At 44.1% G+C, this 27,732-nt stretch overlaps 1 protein-coding gene across 1 annotated transcript; it reads left to right on the top strand.

Moving 5' to 3' along the window:
• Window positions 1-778: 778 nt before the first annotated feature.
• Window positions 779-21,560, top strand: SF3A3 (splicing factor 3a subunit 3). Its single transcript, XM_010959858.3, has 17 exons — window positions 779-997; window positions 1,272-1,319; window positions 2,646-2,698; window positions 2,811-2,916; window positions 5,104-5,176; window positions 5,548-5,639; window positions 6,559-6,641; window positions 7,404-7,542; window positions 8,506-8,574; window positions 9,129-9,196; window positions 9,355-9,462; window positions 10,278-10,347; window positions 12,346-12,510; window positions 12,606-12,716; window positions 13,488-13,578; window positions 20,164-20,219; window positions 21,273-21,560. Exons 1-17 carry the CDS (start codon window positions 902-904, stop codon window positions 21,348-21,350), a joined length of 1,506 nt encoding a protein of 501 aa, XP_010958160.1. The 5' UTR covers window positions 779-901; the 3' UTR covers window positions 21,351-21,560.
• Window positions 21,561-27,732: the final 6,172 nt, after the last annotated feature.

Genomic DNA, 27,732 nt, shown 5'->3' on the forward strand with positions numbered 1-27,732 from the left:
TTCATTTCTCCACCTAGAAGTGGACATGTAGACTTGCTTCATTCTTTTTTATTTATTTTTTATTCTTTATTTTGGGGGGTATTTCATACTTTTTAAAACAGCTGTATAGCATTTTACTGCTTGGATGTACCGTATTTTAACCATGCCCCTGCTGGTAGACAATTAGGCTGTTTCTACATACGAATTTCTTTTAAAAAAAAGGAAGGAAGGAAGGAAAGAAAGAAACGGAAGGAAGGAAGAGGGAGGGAGGGAGGAAGGAAGGAAGGAAGGAAAGAAGGGAGGAAGGAAGGAAGGAAAGAAGGAAGGAAGGAAGGAAGGAAGGAAAGAAGGAAGGAAGGAAGGAAGGAAGGAAGGAAGGAAGGAAGGAAGGAAGGAAGGAAGGAAGGAAGGGGAAGAGAAAGGAAATAAAGAACAAAACCCGCTATCATTCCCATTTTATTGACAAGGGCATGGAGATCCCAAGAAGGGAAAAACGTTGTCACAGGTCACACTGAGAGATGGAGATCCAAGTTCGGGTTCCCCAGCTCCCATCCACGCTCTTCAAATACTCAGTCCGAGACCCTGCCAGCAGGGCCGCCGGGCCCCAGGAAGCCCGGGGATGCCAGGTTAGATTCCTTAACGCCAGGCAAATGGGTTTCTGTATGCCCCCTAGAGGCACCTGCAAACCGTTAGGCATCGCGCCACACACACCCGGCCAGCAGGGGGCACTGCAGCCGTCTCCATAGCACTGACTGGATCTCCTACAGTGCTCGCTTTTCTGAGTCCCCGAGGCACTTCCGGCAGGCGCGGAACTTTGGTGCTGCCGGACGCACAGCTTGCGGACGCGGGCGCGCAAGGCGGCAGGAGTTGTTTCCGGCCGGGTCGGTGGTCTGGGTTGAGTTGCCGCGGCGGAGGAAGGAAGATGGAGACGATTCTGGAGCAGCAGCGACGCTATCATGAGGAGAAGGAACGGCTCATGGACGTCATGGCTAAGGAGATGCTCACTAAGAAGTCCACGGTGAGTGGGGCCTGGGCAGGAGGTACCTCTGAGGTTGGGCCCCATACCGTGTTTAACCTGAGAGCTTTCTTAGGCCCTCAGACCCGCCCCACGGCCCGCGCCCTCCCCGGGCTCCCCCGCCGAGCTCAGACTTTGGTAACCTCCCTCCGGGGCCTAGCGCCCCCGGGGCCTCTGGGCCACTAAGACCTGAGCGGGTAAGCTCCGCCCTCGGGCGGCCTTCCCAACTCCAGAAATCCGACTAACGGCGTCTGTGTCACCGTTTGCCTTTCTTCAGCTCCGGGACCAGATCAATTCTGACCACCGCACACGGGCCATGCAAGATGTGAGTGCCCCATTGTCCGCTTCTCTTTGGGTCTCGATGGGCAGGTAGAGGGGGGAAGGGGCCGCGGGTTGTCAACAATCCGGTAACCGGATTGGCCAGTCGGGTCGTCTGCCCTGAGATGTCCACGCTGCTGCCAAACCTGAGGGTGTTTAACCGCCCTTGTTCGCGTCTCTAAATGGAGAACTCTTACTCATTCTTCATTACACTCAGAAAGATGCCCCTTCTTATAGCATCGTGTCTCATGGATGTACAGAGTAGTTATGAGGAATCAATGATTCAGGCTCAGAAGGTATTCTGCCTTCTCCCCAAAAGAGAATGCTGTGTATTTGTGTTTTCCTCCCAGAACACTGTATTGAAGTATTTGAAGAATATTTGGCTACCACGCTGCATTTCCTAGTAATAGTTCAATTTCTTATTTTTAGAAAACTTATCAAAATCAAAATATTGATGTTCGTTAAAGCCAAATGATAAGTAAACGGAGGTCTGTTATACTGTACTCTCTACTCTTGAACGTTTGAAATCTGTTTAGAAAGGAGTAGAAGACCTAATCAGAGTTTCTGATTTGGGGGAGAAAATTAGCATTACAAGCCCTTCGTCCCTTATCTAAATTCCCCAATCCAAAATACTCTGAAAACAAAAGGTTTTTTGTTTGTTTTTTCTGGTAATTACTTGGTGGCAAAAACCTGACTTAACCTGAACAGATGAGAGGCTTTTTTTTTATGGTTTATCCTATTTAATAGATAATGGTGTAGGTTTCACTGCAGAACTATTAATACGCATTCCAGATTCCACTAGGGGTATTATGTATAGTACCTTCCTGAACTTAAAAATTCCAAATTCTAAAACAAATCTGACCCCAAAAGTTTTGGAAAAGAGACTGTGTACTTTTACCATGTTGAGTTTGAATCCAAAGGAAGCTGTATGATGTTTTATTTAGCCTGTGCACTCCTCAGTCACACTACTTTCTGAAGTAGTGAAAACCATCTTGGACCATCCTTTTTTAGCTTTGAGGGTCTCGGGTGGAAACTAATGTTTACCAAAAGATGACTCTCTTACTTGGCTCTGTTTTATGATTCTTCTAGGGAAAGTTAAATATAGGAACTTTCTGCCACCCCTCAAGTCACATCACTTAGGTAATCTTAAAAATGACCTGTTTTAAAAGCTAAGTGGGAACCAGTGCTGTCTATTAAAGGTACTAGAAAGCACAGGAATTTTTAACACATTTCTTGCGTTTTCCCTGGGCTTTGACTAGAGAGCCTTTGTTGGTTGTTTGGCTCTACATTGTACAGACTGCTTCATTCTAATGGGTTTGTGTTTGCCTTTCAGAGGTATATGGAAGTCAGTGGGAACTTGAGGGATTTGTATGACGATAAGGATGGGTAAGTGACAGTCACAGCCAATCCAGGAATTAGTGCTTTTGAGGCACCATGGTTAAAGGACTGACTTTCTGTGCTCCATGTTCTTTGGATTTTTTTTTTTCCAAAATTGTAGGTTACGAAAGGAGGAGCTCAATGCTATTTCAGGACCCAACGAGTTTGCTGAATTCTATAATAGGCTCAAGCAAATAAAGGAATTCCACCGGAAGCACCCCAATGAGGTATGACCTCAGGAAGTGTTTTCTCCAAACCTGCCCAAAGTGTATACTAAAGGAAAGGTGTGAGGAAAATAGTTGCCGCTCAGATGTCCCTTCAAAAATGAACTTGCCATTTAACTGCAAGGAGCATAGTTAGCTGATGTCCAGTGCTCTCCAGTGCTTTCAGGATCTTCCTCAACTTTAAGCTAAGGCCATTCTCTTCCTTGACAGCCCCCAGCCAGAGGCTGAGCACAGTGGGGGTACCACGGCCTGGTTATTTCTGCCCAATGTGAAACTTCTAGTGAGTAATCTTTGCTCAGGAGCTCCCTGTTGGGTTGTCCTATCTGCATCGTGATGTAGACTGTCCCTGCCCAGTCTTGCTCTCTCCTTTTTATATTCCATGGGTAGTACACCCCAATAAACTGCTTACACTCCTAATTCTGTCTTGAAATCTGCTGCCTAGAGGATCCAGCTAGCACAGAGAGGCTTTTACTCATTTCCAGGGGTCATTACACCTTCAAGATTCAACCCAGAGGCAACTCTTTCATGCAAATTCTTTCCTAGTCTATCCCATCCCCTAATTTTTCCTTTCTTTGTGATCCTATCATATTTTATGACAGTGAATGTCTGCCCTACTATACTGTAAAATTATAAGGAGTAGGGATTGCATCTCAGTTTTCGAGAAACCATTAAGCATCTTGCAGAGCTGACCAATGGAATTCTAGGGTTAGGGGGAGTGAGGCATGGCTGTAGGATAAGTGGAGAGAGTGGAGTTAACAATTACTCTGAGCTTTCACGACTATGTAACTGAAAGTTTGTTTGTTCCCTTGATAGAAATAAGGAAGAAGGAGATAACCCATTTGCAGTGGAAAATGAATTTACATAGATTTTCAGGTGATATATCTAGGTAGAAGTGTCCTATGAGCAGCTAGGTGACTGGGGCTTGAGAATTGTGTCACGTGGACTTGATGGTTGGAGCCATGAATCATAGAGTTCTGGGAGGGAGAGACAATGTGAAGGGAGACTGCCTTGGGGTACACTCACAATAAGGTACTTAGCTAAAGAGGAGTCTGGAAGCCTCCACCACAGATCACATGGCCTCTCCAGGTCATGTTGTCTTATCAAAGCTCAGCAAATGAGTTTCAGAAAGGAAATTACTGTGTCAGCTGTTGTTGATGGGTAGCTGTCAGGATTGCTGCTCTGTTGAAGTAGGTTCACAGATAGATGGGAATGTGGTCACAAGGGTGCAAGTGGATAATGGGGACATAGTTGTGTGGAGTGTTTAACATACATTTGAAAGACTGGCAGGGAAGAGGAGAGGAGAAACAGGAGGATTATAAGCAACATAGGGAAGGTATACATGTTTAAAGGAAGCAGATGCGAAAATGAGAAGACTGCAGATACCAGACAGGAGGGGCTAACTTACTTGAGTTTAAGTGGAGGCAGATGGAGGTGTTCTCACACAGCTACAAGTCTCCCCAGTCCCTTTAGAGGGTAGAGTATTAGGTCTTTTGATAACCAAGTGAGAGGCCATGAGTACCATTCTGGTGTGTTAACCTTATCCCAGCCCCAGTAAAAAGGTGATGCAGAATAAATGGTTAAATGAATGATGGGGAGGTTGCCCAAGATACATTAAGGCAAAAAAAATAAGTCTGATTATGTGGAAAACAAAATAATAGTCTTGCACTTGCCTGTATGTACTTGCACAAATACATATATTTAAATACATAGAACAGTGGTTTCCACATTTTGCTGTGTATTTGAATCTGGCGGTCTTTGCAAAGTACTGATACTTACCCATGTCCCATTCTGATTTAATTGGTATTAGGTGCATTAGGGGTTTTTTTTTTTAGCACTCTCCCAGGTGATTCTAATGTGTAGCAAAGTTTGGGAATGGCTGGCATTTAAACAAAGGTCTATTGACAGTATTTACCTATTTGCAGGAGAATTTTTAAGGGGTACTTTGATTTTTTTTTTAAATTTTGTCTTGTGTTTTTTGAGTTTTTGTGATCATGTGTTACTTTAGCAATTTTTAATTAAACAATGCAGAAAGGAAAAGGAAAAAGCAAGGTAGGTGAAAAACAAGTGCACTCCTAATGAAAAATAAAGCCAAATAAAGCGTTAGAAGTTCAACTTTCTATATAGCCTATTTCTGTGATACTGCAACTTTTATGTTGAAAAGTCCACTTGAGGTTTTCTTTTTCCCATCAGATCTGTGTGCCAATGTCAGTGGAATTTGAGGAGCTCCTGAAGGCTCGAGAGAATCCAAGTGAAGAGGCCCAGAGTAAGTAGGGTTTAACATTTCTATCCAGCACGAGAAGTACAGGTTAATGACAGAGCTCAGATTTGTCCTGAGAGTCCCGGAAAGTGGCTACAGAGAAATTTATAGCCAGGTTCTCTTACTGGTTTCCTTGTTGCTGGTGTCTAGGCTAGATTGACATCCTAAATTGGCCTTGGACAAAATACTCATTTTGTCTGAGCTTAGCTCAGATTCAGTGACCTGAAAAGCTGAAGCCTGTTCTCCTTATGAGCCTAGGGAAGACACTTGGATGAAGTGCTGCTTCATGAAACAAAAGACGAGCAGTCCACTTGAAAAGCCAGGTCTAAGAATGTCGTCTTTAGGATCTGAATCATTGATTTCTCTGATTCCTTCAGATTTGGTGGAGTTCACAGATGAAGAGGGCTATGGTCGTTACCTCGATCTCCATGACTGTTACCTCAAATACATTAACCTGAAGGCCTCTGAGGTAAGACCCAGGAGAGGGCAGAGTGGCTGTGATTCTAGGGGTGAGTCAGGACACTGGGCTGGGCTCCTAGAGTATCTTCCTTGTGTTTTGTAACTTATGTAGGTATTAAAGAGCTGGTGTGCTTTCTTGGAATGAAGTAGTATTCAAAATGAAAGTTGGATGTCTATAGTGAATACAATATGCATATTTTATTTATTAATTTTACTTTAATAATACAACAGACATATTTTGCTTTTGTAAAAAAAAAAAAAACTTTTTAACTCACAAATACATATCAAGCTCCAGTGTGAGGCACACATATTACTAAATACATGAAAGATACAAAAACATAATCTCTGCCAGCAAAGGGCTATTTAGTATCTTTTTTAAATGTATTAAAAAGTAACTTACCATAAGAGATGATTTAATGTGAGAGTCTCAGAAAGGTCACAAGGAAGTATACGGTGAAGTTTCTCTTGGCGTTGTAAGGAAATGTCCCAAAAGTTATGACTAAACTTTAAGCCGCATCTGTCTGTCATGTTTTCATCTGTATCCATGTACTTGATCCAAAGATGTTCAATATGTGATTGAATGAGTGAATAAATGACACCTTCCAGGACCTTATTTTAGGATGCAGTGGTTGTCAGAGTCTTTAACCAAGTGCCTGGCATGTAGTAAGTGTTCAACAAATGTTTCTTTTAATTTACTATTACCTTGATCTTTATTTTGCAGAGTTAATTATGTGTCTCATATTCTACTCACTCCAGTGGAGTTAACACCCAGTTAGTGAAGGAATTAATTGATCGGGGGAAAAGACTAAAATGATCCGGGCCTTGTTACTTTGTTAGGCAGTGATCAATTTTGATCTCATTTATTGGAGATTATATATTGTAACTTGGTACAAACACCTATTTGAGCCTCTTGTCATTTCTCTTTCCAGAAGCTGGATTATATCACGTACCTGTCCATCTTTGACCAGTTGTTTGACATTCCTAAAGAAAGGAAGAATGCAGAGTACAAGAGGTAGGCATAGATTTGACTAGAAGATTATTTGATGAGAAGGCTTGAGGGCAGAGTTCTGAATTTTGTTGCCTGAAAGACATACATGAATGACTTTCAGGCTAATTGTAGGATAGGAATTTTGAATAGCGTGGGTGTTTTTACCCCCTTAATGGAGGCACTGGAATTGAACCCAGTACCTTGTGCACGCCCAGTACACACTCTGCCACTGTGCGGTACCCCCACCTCCTTGAATGGCATGGTTTTAAAACTCTGGCTCTGGAAAGATGTGTGTCTGTGGGCACATCTAATCTTAGACCCATACTGTTCCTAATTTTGTCTCATTGTAGAAGGAAGTCTCCCACCCAGGTGCCTCTGTGTCTTTGGAGTTTAATGGGGAAAAGTTAAACTTTCTCAGATTGTGACTGAAGTCAGGTACCTGGGTCTGATGTGTAGATGTTAAATTCTGTTTGTGTCATTATGTCCCTGGTTAGTAATCTGCGCTCTAGCTTCTTCTCTTTTTCCTCATTTTCTTTTTACCTGAAATCTTTTCTATGTGAGTTAAGATGTTAGTATTTGAAATTGTATCATGAGGATAAAGGAAGATAGGAAAAGTTAGAATTGAGATGACATTAGGAGAAAGCCAGTTTTCAGCTCATTTTAAAAAGTAGTATTATTACTTTTAAAAACTAGTATCACTGGAATTATACTTGTATTTTATAGGGCGTAACAGTGTTCAAAAATAGAAACCCTCTTGTTGTCTCTGTATTGTTTGTTCACCTATAGGTACTTGGAGATGCTGCTTGAGTACCTTCAGGATTACACAGATAGAGTGAAGCCCCTCCAAGACCAGAATGAACTTTTTGGGAAGATTCAGAATGAGTTTGAGAAGAAGTGGGAAAACGGTACCTTTCCTGGATGGCCGGTGAGCTTCAGGGGGGGCGTGGGCAGCGGACATGCCAGGAAAGTGGACTAAATTATTTTACTTTGATCTTGAGCCTCTGCTTTAGGGCATGAGATGCTGATCCCCTGGGATCTGTTGTGGCCATGAGATGTTCTCTGCCAAGTATGCTGGGTTTTCTCTGTGTACTTTGGAACGAGATTTGTCAGCACCAACTTGCCGTTGGCTAGACCCAGGATTTTCACCAACCATGTCTTTACTGCATGTGGTTCCCACTGACCAAAAACTGATACAATTTTGTGCTAGAAATCTTTACTGTAAATTTTCATTCCTGGGGATAAACTTGAGTTTTCCTAAACTCTCGGGGAGAGTTGGACCATCTGGTTTTTTTGCTCTGCTCTTGTAGGAATTCGGTTCTTATTCATACATGTGGATAAGAAAGGGGCCAACCAGCACCTAGTGCAGGCACACCTCATCTTACTATACTTTGCTTTCTTGCACTTCACAGATGGTGCATTTTTACAAATTTAAGGTTTGCAATTCTATTATCACCATTTTCTAACAGCATTTGCTCACTTCATGTCTCTGTCACATTTTGGTCATTCTTGCAGTATTTCGAACTTTTTCATTGCTGTATTTGTTATGGTGATGTGTGATCAGTGATCTTTGTTACCACCAAGACTCACTGAAGGCTCAGATGATGGTTAACTGTTTTTAGCAATAAAATATTTTTGACCGAGATATGTACATTGTTTTTTAGACATAATATTAATGCACACTTAGTAGACTACAGCATAGTGTAAATGTAACTTTTATGTGCACTGGGAAACTAAAAATTTCGTGTGACTTGCTTTATTGCGATACTTACTTTATTGGGTGGTCTGGAGCCAAACCTACAGTGTCTCCGAGATGTGCCTATAATTTAAGTGGCTCCCTTGCCTTCATTCTAAACCTGGATCTTGACAAACATCATATTATTCTTGCCAGAAAGAGACAAGCAGTGCCCTGACCCATGCCGGAGCCCATCTTGACCTCTCTGCTTTCTCCTCCTGGGAGGTATGTTTTCTTTAGCTACTGTACTGGTCTCGTCTGTTCACTCCCCAGAGGGCCACTGGATCTCCTGGTTTGTTTTGGGGGGGGTGGGAAGGGGGTGGTAATTAGGTTTATTTATTCACGTATTTATTTATTTATTAATGGAGGTACTGGAGATTAAACCCAGGACCTTGTACATGCTAAGCAGGCACTCTACCACTGAACTGTAACCTTCCCCCTTGATCTCCTGTTTTTAATGTTGAGGACTTACCATGATAAGACACCAGTTCTTGGGGCCAGTTATCTACAAAGGATAGAAAGTATATCCAGTTACACTTCTAGCTATGTTAAGCTGTAGCGGAGGTAATGGAACACTACCATATGATTATGTATGAAGCTGACCACAGAGTCATCCTTTGAAGAGTTTGAGCTTATTGCTAGAAGGTTGGCTCTGGAATGTGTGGTCTTGCCACAGCTTCAGGAACACCCACACACCAGCCTGCAGAGACCAAATATTGAGCATTTGTTGTTTCTCAAAATCTATATATATAAAGTTGTAACTTGTCTCTTTTATTTAGGAGTTGGCCTCCCTTGGTCTGGACAGATTGAAATCTGCGCTTTTAGCTTTAGGCCTGAAGTGTGGTGGGTAAGACACTTTTTTCTATTAGAACTATCTGGTTTACTGTGTGTTTCATGATTTTCTAAGTGGCTCTGATTCCATTCTTTGTCACCCCACACTGGAAAGATAAGCAAGTTTATATGGTAAAGTAACCCTGAAATCCTTTGCCCCTCGTGTCTCCTCAGGACCCTAGAAGAGCGAGCCCAGAGGCTATTCAGCACCAAAGGAAAGTCCCTAGAGTCACTTGACACCTCCCTGTTTGCCAAAAACCCCAAGTCAAAGGGCACCAAGCGGTAAGTGGGGGGGCGAGGGGGAACCTCTGCTTATAGTTTTAAATTTGTATTTCCATGCGTAATTCTTACCATGACAGAAATTTTAAAGCCTGTCTTATCACCATTATTGGTCCATCAAAATCCAGTTTGCTCTTTTTCTCTGCTAATGGCAGAGAGTCCTATCATTGTTGTAAACCAAGGACAACCTGTAGTCAGGTGATTGAAAGAGAGTGTCAACTCTAATGTTGAAACTGCTCTGGGTACCTTTTGTTACCTTGATAGGTCATTCAGGCTAAATAGATTCAAAAATATTTTTCTATGTGCATTTTTGCTAATGACAGTTGAATCTGTTCTTGAGCCACATGCTTGTACAGGGTATTTTTTATATGTGGGTTTTCCTAATTCTTGAAACAACCCTGAAAGGTATTTGTTATCCTGACTTTTTGCAGATAAAGACTTAGAAAAGTGGTGTGGAATGCACCTGTTACCTCACAGTTACTAAGTAGCAAAGTCAGAATTTAGGCCCAAGTCTGCCTGTTCCAGAGCTTGCTTTCCTGTACCACATGTCCTTCGTATACTATAATGATAGGAATTTAAATACCTGGATGTGTTTTTCACCTTCTAGAATGAAGTCAGAAAGGAAGCTTCCAAGCATTCTAAAAAATAACCTCAGTACTTCAGCAAGTCCTGAGCTAAACAGAGCATTTGCTTTCACAATGTGACAACTTCTCATGTGCCTGTAATTTAATACACTCATGGAATAAATGTTCCCAAATGTAGGGAACATGGCACTAGGTAAAAGAACCCCTTAGTAATAGTTTGTTTCTTATTTTCAGAGACACAGAGAGGAACAAAGACATTGCTTTCCTGGAAGCCCAGATCTATGAATATGTAGAGATTCTTGGGGTGAGTAACTGACTTTGCTGAGGGCTGTAAATGTTACAAGGTACGGAAGTAAGAGAAATATGAACTTGTAGGATTTTTTTTAGGATTGCAAGAGGAATGTCAAACTACTTCAGCAGAAAATTGGGTTCTCCCAGGGACTTGGCCCTTCATTGAGATCTGTCCTGCTCTGTTGTTAGGTGATATTCCCAAGGTTGCCCAGTTCCCATGAGACTAGGCAGAGAGAATAGACTCCCCGCTCAATATAGTATCCAGATTCTTGGCCTGAGCTCCAGAGTATACCCAGAGGTGACCCAAGAAACAGACACTCAAAAGGCAAATAAGAATGGCTAATCTCAGCAGCTTTTCAGGTGTGGCTTACTACGAAAACGCATTACATATGTGTTCACAAAATTGTGAGAAACTTATTAAGGCTAGGAGGTTAGTGGTACAGAGCTGGCTGTGAGCTACTCCTTGAATATTCTTTCCGGAAGGAGCTGAAGTAGGGTTTGGGGGTTAAAAAAAAGGGGGGTGCTACCCTGGCCCGGATGCTTATCTCAGAGAGAAAGGAGGAGGAGGAGTGGGAAGAAATGACTATTTCAGGGAAGAGAAGGTGGAAGAAAGGGCAGCACTCAACCCAAAGAAGGTGGTCGGTGTCTCTGGGAGTCCTGCAGAGGGCCAGCCTTCCTGACAGGGGCTGCTTTGTGGAGTTTGCAGCTGCTCTCAGAGCCTTTCCCTTGACAAATGCTCACATGGTGTTTTGAGTGGGTGGCTCTGGCTCAGATAGCTGGTCTGCAGGTCTTTGTCCGTTGCCATGGCCAGTTTCATTCTGCCCTTGTTTAAGGACCACGCATACAGTGGCTATAGCACTGGTCAGCTGTTGATTCCCTCCGTTACAGCTGCTTGTGCTAAAAGGCGGCTAGTCAGACATTGGTCCCGGGGACACTTGTATTTCCCACAGTGGACTTGGGCTGTGCTAGTGTGGGCGGCGATCTGAGTCTCCAGTCCTCTGAAGGTGACTGCGAGGTTAAATTGTGCCCTGACATAAGCTGTACCCACTACTTCTCCTTCCTTTGAGAGCATTTTGCTTTCCCTGCCAGGAGGTGGCACCATTTTCTTTGGAATTCCAGCCCATTCCAGCCAAAATGGCTTCCAGAAGTTGCTCTCATTATGTACTGATAGTATTTTTACTGTGATCTCACCATTTATTGATACCTGTTGGTTTCCAGACATTATGCCAAATCTTTGGATACGATAGTGAATGTGGCACAGCTCTTGTCCTTGAAAACCCACTTTGTGGCTGGGGCTACAGATAACTGCAGTATAATGTGACCCATGCTGTAGTACATTGAGATTGAGTGTTCTAAGTAGAAAGGGGGGAAAAGTGTTCCAGGTTGACGAAACAGCAAGCATGAAGGTAGAATATTATGAAAGGAAATGAGATATTTAGTAAATAATGAGAAAACCAGTGTGTCAGGGGTGTGCCTTTTGAAGGAATGAGTGGTCAGAGTGAAATCTGGAAAGTTATGTTGGAAATTTGGACCTTATCCTTTAAGCAGCAGAGAGCCAATGAAAGTTCTTTAGCAGAGTGTACCATTAGACTGGTTTTATTGAGCAAATAAACATGGAAGTTCAACTGAAATAAGGAGAGATTCAGGGCAGATTAGAAGGTTGTCATCTTGGTGAGGGCAGTAACAGTGGGAAAGGGAAGGAACGACTGGTTCAGGAGACACTTTAGAGACAGAAGAGAGAGACTGCTCTCTGTTGTTCTGTGATAGTCTGGGCCTCAGGTGAGTAACTTAGGCAGGGCTATAAATCCTTTCACTTTTCCTGTTAAGATCAGGGAAGGCCTGCTGATAAGGAGTTCTGATTTGAGAGCAAGACTTTCCCTTTGTTCTACAAGAAAGAAAACCTGATCCTTGGAAATGAAGGGATCAGCAAGGGTTACAGGAAGATAGGAAACTCCCCCTTTTGTTCTGCACTATTCTCTGACATACCTTTTCATTTATGGACCTGACTTAGGAACAGCGACATCTCACCCATGAAAATGTACAGCGCAAGCAGGCAAGGACAGGAGAAGAGCGAGAAGAGGAGGAGGAAGAGCAGATCAGCGAGAGCGAAAGTGAAGATGAAGAGAACGAGATCATTTACAACCCCAAAAACCTGCCCCTTGGCTGGGATGGCAAGGTAGGTCCCAGCCCTGCCGTTTTTCCCCCATCTCCTATTTTGGAAGCAGATGCAGGCATTAGTCTAATACTATTCTCTTATCTGATTCTTTTCAGCCCATTCCTTACTGGCTGTATAAGCTCCATGGCCTAAATATCAACTATAACTGTGAGATTTGCGGCAACTACACCTACCGCGGCCCCAAGGCCTTCCAGCGGCACTTTGCTGTAAGGAATTGAGAGCCATTTCTCTTGGACTTTGAAGTGTGAAACATGAGTCTTAGAGAAGGGGATAGGAGCAGCCTGAGAGGATCACTAGTGTCCAGAGCTTAAGAGACTCAGAGAGGAGTGGATCTAAAGTCCAGCATGTGACACATGGCCTCTAGCACGAGCACCAGCCGTGAGTGGTGCCTGAGACAGTTCTGGAGGCATTCCGCCACTCCACTGTTTGAACCACATTTCTGTTTTCTCTTGCTTGCTCTTTGCTTCTCTCTTTTTGTCTCTCTGACTCCTTGGTCATTCCTCTATCCTATTGCTAGCACTCAGGACCAAAAAAGGGGCTGACTGCCTCCTTCTTTGGGTCTTAAATGAGTCTTTGCCTCTTGAAAAAAAGAAATGAAGAGGATGACATGTATCAACCTATTCTTAAGACAACGCATTATCTGGGTGGTACTCCAGTAAGTGGATTCACCCTTGTTTTGTTTCTGCCTTCAGTTCTTAGTACTTGGAAAGAAATTTTACATAATCAGATGGATCAAAGTGGGAAATCCAAAAGACAGGTTCTTGGAGGGGATAGTGGGAGGGAGGGAGACACAAAAGACATTTGACCAAGTCTTCAGTCAGAAGGTCCTAGAAGGAAAAGAATAAGAGTAGAGACAGGAGAGAGTAGGTGGAGCCTTCACAAAGGGTCAGGATAGGGTTTATGAGTAGAATGGAGTTAGTTCTCTGTGTTCAGTCAATCCCATTTCACATTGTCCTCTCGCTTCTCACTTCTCCCAGGAATGGCGTCATGCTCATGGCATGAGGTGTTTGGGCATCCCAAACACTGCCCACTTTGCTAATGTGACACAGATTGAAGATGCCGTCTCCTGTAAGTAAGCTTTACTTACTGTTCCCTGGGCCACACCAAGGGGCCACTCCTACAGTTCCCTGTCCTGATACTCTGGTGTATGCAGGCCTGAGGGTGGCAGCTGGTGGATTTGTACAAACGACTGCAGTCATACAGTTACTGCTCTTTGAAGGGATAAGTTAGGCAACTGATTATTCCTCCTTTGAGGAGAACTCTGTGCTAGTATAAAACAGGCCTTTTAACTGGGGTCTGTGAACTCCCCTGTATGGAAGAGTTTGAGTGAATGGGTATGTGTATATTTTTCTGAATTGATTTTACTGTGTTAAGAACTGCAGATACGAAGGAGAAAATAGAAATGGTCTCAGTAAGTTTATTTCTGAGCTGACAGAACAGATACACAGCAACGTGGCAGCAAAATACCTCTTGGAGAGAAAGCCAGGTGCAGTGTGTGTCCAGGAATGTGTGGTTGAGGCACCCAGGGACCTCAGTCAGGCTTCCTGTTTGCCTGGCAATGGTGGCTGTTTGCACCATTAGCAACTTCCTCACAGGCTTCTTGTTTTCTTTCTGGTTTATCTCTTCTCTGTCATGTTTTCACTTTCAGCCAGTTAGACTGTGAAGAAAGGAATATTACCACTCCACTTTGTCAGATTTCAGGCACTCCCTCTCAAGTGCACGTATCACACTACTTGGCTGCATGGTCAGCTAACTCCTTTGGCTCCCAACTCTGGGGCTATTCAAATCCTCCGTGGCAGAGCCAAGCAGAAATGACCTTCTAAAGAGCTCCCTGATCCCTGACTTAACCCGTGGATTCTGGGAACTCTTTCATTGAATTTTTTGTGTGCAGTCAGCTTTAGGGACTCCTAGCTTTCTTGTCTTCCCTTAATCATTTATAAGCCAGGATCATATAGTTGCAATCAGAATTATAATGTCTCTTATCAGATTATCCACTTAGCCTCTTTTCATTTTTGCCCTTCACTTTGTTGGGAGGAAATTAAAATAGTAATGAAATTTCATAGAATCATAATGCATTTTGAATGCAGTCTCATTTTTAGATGTGTTTTCTAGCTGCATGTCACTAATAAATAGATCACAGTTCATTTTTTGTGTATTTACGTCCTTCAAATTGCCTGAGTTAATTTGTTACTTGATATCTTGAAATTGATCCATTTATTTTAGGCTTACAATCATGCCAACTGCAAAAACAAAGGTGATGTTTTAATTAATTTTGTTCTGTGTGTTATTTCTCTTCATGGATAGTTATCTTAAGCATTGCCCCCCAAGTCTTATGTTAAATAGATGCAGGTAATAGGTCATCCCTGCCTGGATGCTGTTTTTAAAAACTGTGGTGATGCATACTAACTTTTAAGATTGGCTCATGATTTTATCATCATGTTCCCCAAGAGAAAGATGACAACATTTTTACCACTATTACTTTTATCAGGCCTTGGATAAAACAGCATTCCTAAATTATTTCATACTGGGTGGTAGATATTCTTTTAATGTAGTTATTTATCCTGTTAGGATTCTATTTAAAAGTTATGTTTTTACTTTCATAAATAAAAGAAGTGCTTTTTCTTTTCCTTTCAGGTGTCAAATTTAGGGGTCAAAACCATATATGTGGCATAAAATCAATGGGATTACATGCTACATTCTGTTCTGTCATTTGAAACTATTTACTATTTTTTAATTGGAGTATAGTCAAACTGTTTATATTTAAACAGAGGTTACTTTTTCAAACAAAGGGACAACTCTGAGAAGATTCTTTAGTTAATAGCCCATACAGTTCCTTGATTTATTATGACAGGGTAGGAAACCAGGTGCTTTATTTCTATTGAGTTTTACTCTTTCCTTTTTCCTATTAGTACTTTCTTTGATCTTGTTTCGTTGTTCCTTTCTTCAATCTTTAGTCAAGAATTCACTTTTTTTGAGCTGTAGTTGATTTACAATATTAATATCAGGTGTACAACATAGTGATTCAAACTTTGTATGGCTCATACTCCATTTAAAGTCATAAAATATTGGCTATGTTCTCTGCTGTATAATACATCCTTGTAGCTTATTTATTTTATATATAGTAGTTTGTACCCCTGAATCCCCTGTCCCTATCTTGCCCGCCAGCCCTTGCCTTCCCCACTGGTAAGCACTAGTTCTCTATATTTGTCAATCTCTTTTTTGTTATATTCACTAGTTTATTATATTTTTTAGATTCCACATGTAAGTGATATCATACTTGTCTTTGTATTTGTCTTTTCTGTCTGACTTATTTCAGTTAGCATAATACCCTCCAGATCCATCCATGTTGTTGCAAATGACAAGTTTTCATTCTTCTTATGGCTGAGTAGTATTCCATTGTCTCTGTGTGTGTGTGTGTATACATCATGTCTTTTTTATCATTCACCTGTTGATAGACACTTAGGTTACTTCCATATCTTGGCTACTATGAATGTTGGGGTGCATGTATCATTTCAAATTAGTTTTTGTTTTCTTCAGATACATACCCAGGAGTGGAATTGTTTGATCATATGGTAGTCTTATGTTTAGGGTTTTTTTTGTTGTTGTTGTTGTTGTTTTTGAGGAACCTTCCTACAGTTTTCCATGGTGGCTGCACTAATTTACATTCCCACCAACAGTGTACAAGAGTTTCCTTTCTCCACATGCTCCCCAACCTTTGTTATCTATGGTCTTTTTGATGATGGCCATACTGACAGGTATGAGGTGAAATCTCTTTGTGGTTTTGATTTGCATTTCTCTGATGATGAGTGATATTGGGCATTTTTTCATGTGCCTGTTGGCCATCTGTATGTCTTCTTTGGAAAAACATCTATTCAGATCATCTGCCAATTTTTTAATCAGTTGGTTTTTTGCTATTAAATTGTATGAGCTATTCATGTTTTGGATATTAACCCCTTATCTGTCAGTCATATCATTTGCAAATTTTTTCTTCTGTTCAGCAGGTTGTTTTCATTTTGTTGACAGTTTCCTTCACTGTGCAAAAGCTTTTAAGTAGGTCCCGTTTGTTTATTTTGCTTTTGTTTCCTTTGTCTTAGGAGACAGATCCAAAAAGTATTGCTACAATTTATATCAAAATATCAAATTTATACCATGTTTTCTTCTATGAGTCTTACATTTAGGTCTTTAATCCATTTTGAATTTATTTTTGTATATGATGTGGAGAAGTGTTCTAATTTCATTCTTTTACATGAAGCTAATTTTCCCAGCACCATTTATTGAAGAGACTGTCTTTTCCTCATCATGCCTCTTTTGTCATAGATTAATTGGCTGTAAGTGTGTAGGTTTATCCTTGTGCCCTCTATTCTGTTGCATTGATCTATGTGTCTCTCTTTGTGCCAGTACCATACTGTTTTGATTATCGTAGTGTTAGAGTATAGTTTGAGGTCAGGAAACATGATACCTCTAACTCTGTTCTTCTTTCTCAAGATGTTTTGGCTACTTAAGAACTCTTCTTTGGTTCTTTATTCTTTCTAATATAGGCATTTAGAGCTAGATGTTATTCTGTTAGGAATCCATCAGAAATATCCATTATTTATGTTATATTTAAAGCTTAATTAAAGCTGTTACTTCTGATTTTTAAAAAACTAATTCAGAAATTATTTAAAAGAGTACTATTTTTTTAACATCTTTTATTGAGTTATAGTCATTTTACAATGCTGTGTCAAATTCCAGTGTAGAGCACAATTTTTCAGTTATATATGAACATACATATATTCATTGTCACATTTTTTTTTGCTGTGAGTTATCATAAGATCTTGTATATATTTCCCTGTGCTATACAGTATAATCTTGTTTATCTATTCTACATTTTGAAATCCCAGTCTGTCACTTCCCACCCCCTGCTCCCTTGGCAACCACAAGTTTGTATTCTGTGTCTATGAGTCTGTTTCTGTTTTGTATTTATGGTTTTTTTTTTTGTTGGTTTTTTTTTTAGATTCCACATATGAGTGATCTCATATAGTATTTTTCTTTCTCTTTCTGGCTTACTTCACTTAGAATGACATTCTCCAGTAACATCCATGTTGCTGCAAATGGCGTTAATGTTGTCGGTTTTTGTGGCTGAATAGTATTCCATTGTATAAATATACCACATCTTCTTTATCCAGTCATCTGTTGATGGACATTTAGGCTGTTTCTGTGTCTTGGCTATTGTAAATAGTGTTGATATGAACATCGGGGTGCAGGTGACATTTTGAAGTAGGGTTCCTTCTAGATATATGCCCAAGAGCAGGATTCCTGGGTCATATGGTAAGTCTATTCCTAGTCTTTTGAGGAATCTCCATACTGTTTTCCACAGTGGATGCACCAAACTGCATCCCCACCAGCAGTGTAGGAGGGTTCCCTTTTCTCCACAGCCTCTCCAGCATTTGTCATTTGTGGACTTTTGAATGATGGCCATTCTGACTGGTGTGAGGTGATACTTCATCGTAGTTTTGATTTGCATTTCTGTAATAATTAGTGATATTGAGCATTTTTTTATGTTCCTATTGATCATTTGTGTATCTTCCTTGGAGAGTTGCTTGTGTAGGTCTTCTGCCCATTTTTGGATTGGTTTGTTTGTTTTTTTCTTATTCAATCATGTGAGCTGCTTATAAGACTACTATTTTTAAATTCTGTTTTATTTATTCCTGTTTTTCTTGGTCCATGCAGTAAGATACAGAATTTCTGCCTTTAGAATATATTGTAAACTTGTGTCCAAGTATATAGTCAGTGATTTGTTAAAAGATTTATGTACACCTGAAAGAAAGTACTCCTCTCTATTTGTAGGCTGTTTCATTTTCTTCCAGTATTCAGGTCTTTTATTTCATACTTAGATCTATTCATTTTGAATTCTGATAGGCTTTGTTGACATTTCCAGTTGTAATTAAACTTTGTCTCTTGCATTTCAGCCACTTTTGTGTGCACTTTGTTTTGTGTTTGAGCCACATAAATTCAATACTGTATTGTAACCTAAATTGATCACTACCATTTTCTTTTTGGAATTCCCTTTATCTCATAGCTTGTTTATTCTCTTGTGATAGACTTAGACCGTTTCCCCAGTTATCAAAGTTTTGGCAGCAAATGTGGGCTTTTTTTCACCCTAGTCATTTTAGTACCACTCTGGGTTTGATTCCTGAATGGCCTGGACAGAGAATAAGAAGAGGCTCTGCCCTGGCACATAATAAATTCTCCATTCCTTCATGGTGTACATATTATCTGGACCAGTTAATTTGAGGTGATTAGAAAGGAAGGAAAAGATGGTTAGTTGAGCACCTGTATGCCAGGCACAGAGCTAAGCACTTTCTTATATATTGCCTCATTAATTATTTCTTCACCCATCTTAGGCTTCAGCTTTTTCCATAGGATATTTCTTCTAAACTTGTCAAATTTGGAGATTGTTCTACTTGATGGGAAATGTGAAAGCATATAGGAATCAAGTAGTTCCTTTCACTGTCATCTAGTAATATTTTATCATCTTACCTCTGTAGCAGCAGACCTGTCTCATCTGTTCCACGCATGTAGTTGTTTGTACGTATCTGCTCACTACCTCTGAAGCTATGGTGGTGTCTATAAATGTCTTCCCTTTTCATGTTCTTTGGAATAATTTGTTACTGAACTATCAGAATTCTTGTTTTTCTAATTCAAAAAGGCATATGCACCCCAGTGTTCATAGCAGTACTATTTACAATAGCCAAGACATGGAAGCAACCTAAATGTCTATTGACAGATGACTGGATAAAGATGTGGTGTATGTGTATACAATGGAATACAACTCAGCCATAAAAACAAATGAAATAATGCCATTTGCAGCAACATGGATGGACCTAGAGATTATCATACTAAGTGAAGTAAGTCAGACAGAGAAGGGCAAATACCATATGACATCGCTTACATGTGGAATCTAAACACATGACACAAATGAACTTATTTACAAAACAGAAAGAGACTCAGACATAGAAAATAAACACAGTTACCAGGGCAGAAAGTGGGGAGAGAGGGATAAATTGGGAGTTTGGGATTGGCTGATACAAACTACTATGTACAGAATAGATAAACAACAAGGTCCTACTGTATAGCCCAGGGGGCTATATTCAGTGGCTTGTAGTAACCTGTAATGAAAAAGAATATATATATTTATATATTTTTTATAAAAAGGAATTCTTGTTTTAATGTCTTTAGTGTTTCTTCAGCTATCTTACCGTATTTCACTTTTTTCCTTCTGAAGTTTTTGAAATTTATGCACCAGACTTTTTAAATAAATGTATTTGACAATGTGTAGTGTTTTTTTCTCTTTATTATGAAATTTAAGACAGTAAGGTTATGTGTTGTACCACATTAACTTCTGCCTTTGAGAGTGTCAGTTCTCAATTCTAAGAGGTCTTTGATTATATTTGATCTAGCTTTTATTTTATAGCAAAGCAAAGATGATGGTAAATTTTGCAGTGGAAGGCGTTTTGTCCACAGGTGTTCCAGAACCAAAATTCTAGTTAGGGCCCTGCAAAAGTTTCAAGGGCGGGCGCTCAGGGGGACCCTAATGAGGGATGTGTTGTAACACTGCGTGCCCAGTAGATAAACTCAGTTGAATCTGATTGCTGATCGTTTCTCGTCCTGCAGTGTGGGCCAAGCTGAAACTGCAGAAGGCGTCAGAACGATGGCAGCCTGACACTGAGGTGAGTGCTACTGTAGCATCAGGGACAGCATTAAGCGACAGAGGACCCTTCCCATGTAGAAGGGAGGTGAAAGATCCCTGGTCCCCTGCAGTAGCAAGTATAATGTGACAATATCTATAAATTGGCTCTTGACTTGTAAGCCTAATTTATTTGTGATATTAAATGTATCAGCCTTTAAATCTGTGTCTTAAAACGGGTTATGTTTTCCCATTGAAATTTTTTTTTTTTGATGGAGGTACTAGAGATTGAACCCAGGACCCTGAGCATGCTACTACTAAACATGCGCTCTACCCCTGAGCTACACCTGCCCCCCATCTCCCACTGAGGTTTTGAAGTGGCAAGGAGGAGTATCCTGTGGCTAGCCCTGCCATGAGGATTCCTAAGAAGCTGAGAATCCATGTCATACGTTAGCTCTCCTCTGAGGAGAGCATCAAAGGGGAGGTGATCCTCTCGTGGGGTGGGAGGCGTCCTCGTAGGTGCTGGGTTCTCAAGAGTTCTCAGTTCTCAGAGATGAGGGGTGATGGGCACGTGAGATATCGTAGCTACTCCCTCTCTTTCAGGTCAGTGGTTTTCAATATTCCTTTTTTAGCACCAAACCCCTTTCCAAACTGTAATGTAGAACTCCAGTATATAAAATAGAATAAAGCAGAACTCTGGATGTGGAGAAGCTCAGCCTTCTTGGCCTCCCTTTCATCCTTAGAGTGGGATGACAGAGTGGCATCTTGGATAGAAACCTAGATTTCTAGGGTTCTTAGGAACCATTTGAAAACCGTGTCTTAAGTGAGCCTTTCTCAACCAGAGTTCCTCGTCTTAAACACAAAAAGTGATTTGAATAAACTGTTTTCTCAGATTTCCCCCAAGGGTCGGTCATAACTGGTACCATTCTGGATACCTGATGGATGCCATGGGCAGTAGGGCAGAACCCCAGCTGAGAAAGGCTGTCTTACAGGAATGTCTATCAGTCAGGCCAGGATGAGCTCAGGTACCCAGAGGTCGGTTCCAAACATGTCTCCCAGGAGGTGTAGCTAACAGTGTTCCTCTTCCCTTTTCAAGGAAGAGTATGAAGACTCCAGTGGGAATGTTGTGAATAAGAAGACTTACGAGGATCTGAAAAGACAAGGACTGCTCTAGTGTTCGGGGACGTCTCAGCTTTTGGGCTTGCCCAGGCTTCCCTAAGATCTGCTTTTTCTATTTCCCAACCAGATGCTCCTAAAGACTCTTTGCTACTTAGTCTTATGGACTAGCGTGCATCTTGTAGAAACAAGGCATGCTGGCAGATTGCAGGGTTGGGATGTGTTTTTATCTTTGTTTTATATTAAAAACGATTCTGTTGGAAAATAAGACCAGCCCATGTTCTGAATGTGTTTTGTACTGAAGCCCAGGATTATTGACTAATTCAGTTCTCTAGTTCTTAACACCTCCCTACGTCTTTCTCATAAACTTGAGTAGCAACTAACGATTAATGAGCACCTGGTAATGTTATATATGATACTTGGTAAATCTGACCTAGCCTCACTCCCCGCCCCCATTTGCTGCCACTTCCCCAAATGAGTATCACCCCAGGATAAGCCCTGCCCTTAACTGAGTCAGCCATTCATGCACATATTAGGGAAAGTAGGGAAAGTGAGCCAGGACCTCTGCTAAGGACAAAGTTGTGGCACCACAGTTGCTTTTTTATTTGCATAAAGGAAGGAGTTGGAATGGCCTGCAGCCCTGCCCCTTCTTCAGGCCACAGCAGCCTGGCATGCAGTTGGACTAGGAGCAGAAGTGACTTCCCCTGCTTGCTAGTTCAGAGCAAGAGTCTTTGGTGATCCTGCCTGCCTTTTTCATCTGTAGGATCCCTACTTGACTGGGAAGTGGTTAATATTCTTGTGTTCTCCAAGCCCAGATAGCCAAGGTGTCGGGTGGAAGCTGAGCAGCTGCCTCAGGATCTGAATCTGGTGTCCCAAATGGAGACGGGGAGCTTGGATCTGCCCACAGGCACAGTCAGCTGAAGGCCAGGGCCTGCTCCAGAGCAGGATCTCCCCAGGGGCCCGGCCTCCTTTGCCCCTCAGCGCCCAGACCTTCAGTTCCTTTGTAACGTATCTACTTGTAAATATCCTAACTCCGGAGCGGCCTTCTCCCTCACTCACCTGCTGCCCCAGTCATCTCCAGGAGGAGGGTTTCGCCACCCTTACCCTGTGGCACTTGGCTCTGGGTTGATATTTTCCTTCCTGCTTCAACCCATCCCTCAGGCAACTCCTCCCATGTTCATTTGTACTTTGGCTCCTCCATTTGCTTAAAACCCCAGTTGGACAACCTCTCCAGGGTCTGAGCTTCCGAAGCAGAGTAAGTAGATAATTAAACCTAATTGAACCAACTAAAAATACTACCGAAAATGGGCCCAAAGTGCAGGGAGACATTGCCATTTGGGAAAAGAGTTAAAGCCTCGGAAACGGGAAACATGGGAGGGTATGTCCCTCCAGCCGTCCAGTTGGGCAGTAGCAGAATTGGGCCTCCCCAGGAACCCACCTGCTGCTTTCCAGGCATTACATTCCTCCCAGCCTCACTTTTAGGAGTAGATACCTGGGGCTCCAGGGTCAGCAGAGCATCCCGAGAACCCACTTTCTTTACAGTGCGGAGGGGAGGTGGGACCAGGTTCAGAGCAGTCCTGCCATCACCCTCGCCCAGATGACTGCAATCGTCCTGTGACCTATGAGCCAGAGCTGCCTTGGAGTAAACCTGGGGCTTCCCTGTCACCACACAGGCTTCTTTTGTTCATTTGTTACATTCACCCACATATTTTTTAGTGCCTCCCATGTGCCAGGCACAGCTGTGTTTGCAAATCTTGAGAATTAGGTAGCGGTGAGATGGTTGGAACAGAATCAGAGGTAAGGAGGTGCAGTCACAACCCAGGCCGGCATGGTGTGTGGCCAAGTCCACCCAGCCCTGAGGGCACAGAGCTACTATGGAGGTGCCTATGAACTTAGACCAGAAGTGGCTCTCCCCAGAGGTGACTCCTTTAAGCTGGCCTTTAGGGGTCGTCTTCTACAGGAAGAACAGGATTTCAGCTGAGCCCCCTGACCAGGCTGGGGAGAGTGGAGGGGTGCTCTTTCTTGGTTTAGATCAGTAGTTCTTAATTTTTTTAGGATCATAGATTCCTTTGGAAATAAAAAGATAATTGTAGGCTTTCTCCTAGAAAAATATACATGCACATACATTTTTGCACACATTTCAGGAGCTCATGAATCCCCAGAAGTGCATCTTTGGAGTCTGAACTCCACCTGGGCTCTGCTTGCGGAGAGCAGGTCATTCAACTTGCTCTTGAAGGAGGAAAACTGCTCCATCAGAAAAGCTGCAGGACTCCGCCTTTCCCTCTCCAGCCCAGGCAGGAAGCACCTGGGAGTCGTTCCTGGGGTCAACCCCCAGACTAGTGCTGCTGGACCCCGGGGCCAATCTTGGGATGAACCTCCCAGAAGCAGGAGTCTCCTCACTCCCCACCTCTGAGAGGACAGCAAGTAAATCTGTGTCCCGCCTCAACTCTCATCCCCTTCCTCCACTTCCCTTCTGTTCTGGTCCCTGGGGTCAGCTTGTGCTGGAAGGTTCTATGGACGGAGCATCCTAAAGGGAACCCATGTGTCAGGGAAGTGAGGGGCAGACAATGGCGAGGTTTTCGTCTTCCCTCAGCATTACTTTTACATTTTTTAATCCTTGGGATGACAGCTACCTCTCGCTTCATCCTTCCAGGCCTGCTGGCAGCCTCACCTCAAAGTCCTCATGGTCGGAGTAGGCCTGCCACCTCTCCCACACATACCCTTTCCACTATCAGCCAGACAGCCTTCTCCCATTGCAGGTGGGCCCTGGGAGGACCCTGGCCTCCCCTCCCTCTGATCTCTTCTGACAGCCCTCTCCACCTGCCAGGTTTCTCATCTACACAAAGCATGTCCCAGTGGGGTCCCTTTATCTGCCAGTTGGCTTTATTTTCTCCCTCTGGCTCCAGTCTGGACATCAGCTTCCTTCTTCGCCCGTGTCCCCAGTGGCAGCAGCAGCATCAGAGGGAGCTCCGAGAGCTGACAAATGATTGGACAGAATGAGGGGCAGCCACCAACGTCCAGGGGCCACACCTGGATACTCCCCAACTCCAGCACACACACTGGTTGCCCTCCATACCTTCAGGTGCACAAGTAGGTCTCCAGTGGGGAGGAGGTGGGGCACAGTGGGTATGGGAATACTCTCTCTAGTCAGGGAGGTGTGTACAGGCTAAAGGAGATGGGCCAGGAGCCAGAACGAACACAGACCAGCAGGTAACCATCTCGGCTTTGCCCAGCTTTCCGATTCAGCTGAGTGTCTGCTTCCGTCCCTGTCCTGAACTGTCCCTCCAGCCTCATCTGTCCCCACCAGGGAGGGGGAAAGAGGCTGTGTGGGAGGCCTTGGCCCTTCCTTTCACCAGGACACAAGGGCTGAGTAGAACCTTTGGGCACCCCCTCTTGACCTATTTGTCTTCGGAGACTGAGGTCCCCTTGGAGAGGTACTGACTGGATAAGAACACTTCTTTTCTTTGAGGAGGGGAGTTAATTAGGTTTATTTATTTATTAACTTACTTATTTTTTATCAGAGGTACTGGAGATTGAACCCAGGACCACGTGCATGCTAAGTACACGCTATACCATTGAGCTACGCCCTTCCCACTGCCAAAAGCTTCTTGAGTGTAGCACTGGAGGGGAGGGGGTGGTAGAGGGGCTGAGGCTTCTGGTGGTAAGGATGGGTGAGGGTGGAGAGAGAAGTGGCCCCTATTGACAAGGGGTCCCATTCTGCCTCACCTCCACACCCTGGATTCTGAGCACCACCCCATTCGTGCATTAAAGACCACTGCTAGCAGGGGCCCAGCCCAGGCAGGGTCCTAGCTCCAGGCTCCCCTCTGTTTCACATCACCCTGGCAGCCATTACCTGAGAGACTGATGTGGTGATGGAAGTGCTGATGGAGGACTATACCCATGAGGACAGGGAAACATGCCCTGTTAGCCCTGGGGACGCAGGGGGCTGGGTTGTGCTCAGCCTCCCAGGGTTGAACCTGAAGATGGGAATAATGCCCCCCTCTCCCACCTCCAGCAGTTGTCTGCCTCACCTGGAAAAACTTGAACCTGGGCTTAGCAGACGCTAACAGGCTTGATCCTTTCGTACTGGGGAAGACAGAGCTGGGATCCTGCTATCCGAGGTCTGAGAGCTACGTCCTGCCCTTGGCTCAGCTCTGATTTAGGAACAGGGTGGGGTCTGAACCCTGAAGAATCTGGACAAGGTGAGCCCTGATTTCTGACCCTCTCTGTGACCCAGCGTTTCCCTGCCCTGAGTTCTGAGGAAGCCCATCACCCTCCACACCCCACCCCTAGCACCTTCTGACATCAGAGGTAAATGAGGCCAGATCAGAGGCACCGGATGTCTATTTCCTGTCACTGCACCTGCTCCAGCTCGGTCTCCCCTCAGGGCTGGGATGCTGCTGTTGCCATGCCATCAACAACATTCACTCTCAGAGGGGCTGTTACCTGGCTGCAGGCCCCTTTATGCTGGCCTCAATGTCACTCTGACAGTATGACTTGCAGGAAGCAAAAGCCCAGCCCCTGGGATCCCTTATTCCCTCCAGGTTGACCACACCCCCAACCTGCTCCCAGCCTTGGTTTACTCATCTGCATAGTGTGTAATGGGAATCCCTGTTTGCAGCCCTCCCCTGGGCTGCCCAGGACTGGTCTTCACTCTCTCCGGCTCCTGAAATCCCTCAACAGATGTCTGTGGCCAACAGTAGCCATCAAGCTGCTTTGCTCAGAGGTAGCTGTCCTCAGCCAAGGGACCCCAGCCTCTCCCAGACCCTGTGACAACCCTAATCTGTGATGACTTCTGGGCCCTGGGGCTGTCCCTTCTTCTCCCTGACATCATGACCTCTTCTACTTAACCACTGCATGACCCTGCCTTGACCTTGACTCTTGAGCTGATGACTCCCTGCAGTGGTCTCCTCTCTCCTTCTCCTCCTACCAGTCCTCCTGCTGTTCTTACTAGTAGCTCAGAACCTGGTGAGAAATCAGCTGACCCCTGCTCCTGTCCAGGTAAGCAGCATATGAAGGCAAAGAGAGTTTCCTGGAGGCCTTCACCCATGGGAACTGGGGCCACAGAGTTCAAACCCTCCCACAGATAAGCCACAGTTTCCACTGCTTCAGAGAGGCGTGCTACTAGGAGGCAGGGTTCTCCAACCAAATGGTGGAGCACCCCTGCGAGGAGGTGTGGGAGGGGGGCTGCTGTTGGGGACAGGGGGACCCAGGCAGGATGCTGCCAGGAGGGACTGTTACAGGGTTGAGAGGGGTGCTGACATTCGGGTATGTAGAGTAAGGTGCTGGGAGCGAGATACTGAAGTGGGAGGGAGAGGAGTCAGTGTGTGGGATGCCTGGAGAAGATGAGGCCTCCTGGACTCACAGGCACTCTCTACCCAGCTGATTCAACTCAATGCTTCCCTCTACATAGGCAGGTGCAGCCTCAGCTGTGAGGGCAGAAATGAAACTGGTCCCAGCCCTTGCTGGGCCAACCACTCAGCCCCAGCCCAGGCCCCTGCTCTCTGCAGTGCTGCAGGGGTGGCTGCTCTGCCTGGCTCTCAAGCTTTGGTGACACAGCCCCACCAGCCTGCAGCTCTGGACCCCTCCTCCATGGTCCTCTAACTCGGGGCCCCTCTGCCATTGCCCCTGACTCTGACTCCTTCTCCCATTAGCCCCTAAGTTCTGAGCCCCACCCCACCTGTCCCCAGCCCTGAGCCTTGCCCACCCACTAACCCCCAGCTGCGAACCCCACTCTTTGACAGGCCTCCAAATCTGAGCTATTTTCACCAACCTCCACAACCTCTATCAGAACCTAACCTTTAAACCTTGTCAGGCTGACCCTGATCTTTGAGGTCTACCCTCCTTATCCATACCCCACCCCTTCTGGATTCCCGTCCCAACTCCCCTCCTTTCCCCGCCCAGCTGAGTCAGTGCTCCCCTCCCCACAAGAGCAAGGATACCAGAGCAAGGTCCTGTGCCGCTCCAGGGTGGTGGAGATGGGGGCCTTTCAGGTTGTGATGCCCACATACAAGATGCCCTCCCTTGGGGTGATGGCTGGGACTTTGCAGAGGAATTGTCCCCCAGCAGAAGTGTCACAGCACTTCCCCAGGCAGCCCTGCTCTGCTTCCAGGCCTAGGCCACCTGACCATCCCAGAGGACAAGCTACTTTCCACTCCACCCCCGGTGACCATCACCTATCCCGCCAGCCCCCAAGAGAAATGTGAGTGTCTGACCCCACCTGCCTGCTCTGGGAGGTGCAGGCAGGAATGGACTGTTCCTGGTGGCTGGTGTTAGTGGGACAGGCAGGGTGGGGCTCCAGCCCTGCCTCCGTTGAGAGTTCACAGAGCTCCCCAACCTTCACCCTTCCTTTCACTTTCTCTTCCAGGGTAAAATCGGTTCCACCTTCTGCCAAGGCAGTGTGTCAAAGGGCAGAAAGCTGTGGCCGGGTGCCCTGAGGA

The sequence above is a fragment of the Camelus bactrianus genome, chromosome 13 (assembly GCF_048773025.1).
Source record: "Camelus bactrianus isolate YW-2024 breed Bactrian camel chromosome 13, ASM4877302v1, whole genome shotgun sequence".
In the NCBI taxonomy this organism is placed as follows: domain Eukaryota; kingdom Metazoa; phylum Chordata; class Mammalia; order Artiodactyla; family Camelidae; genus Camelus; species Camelus bactrianus.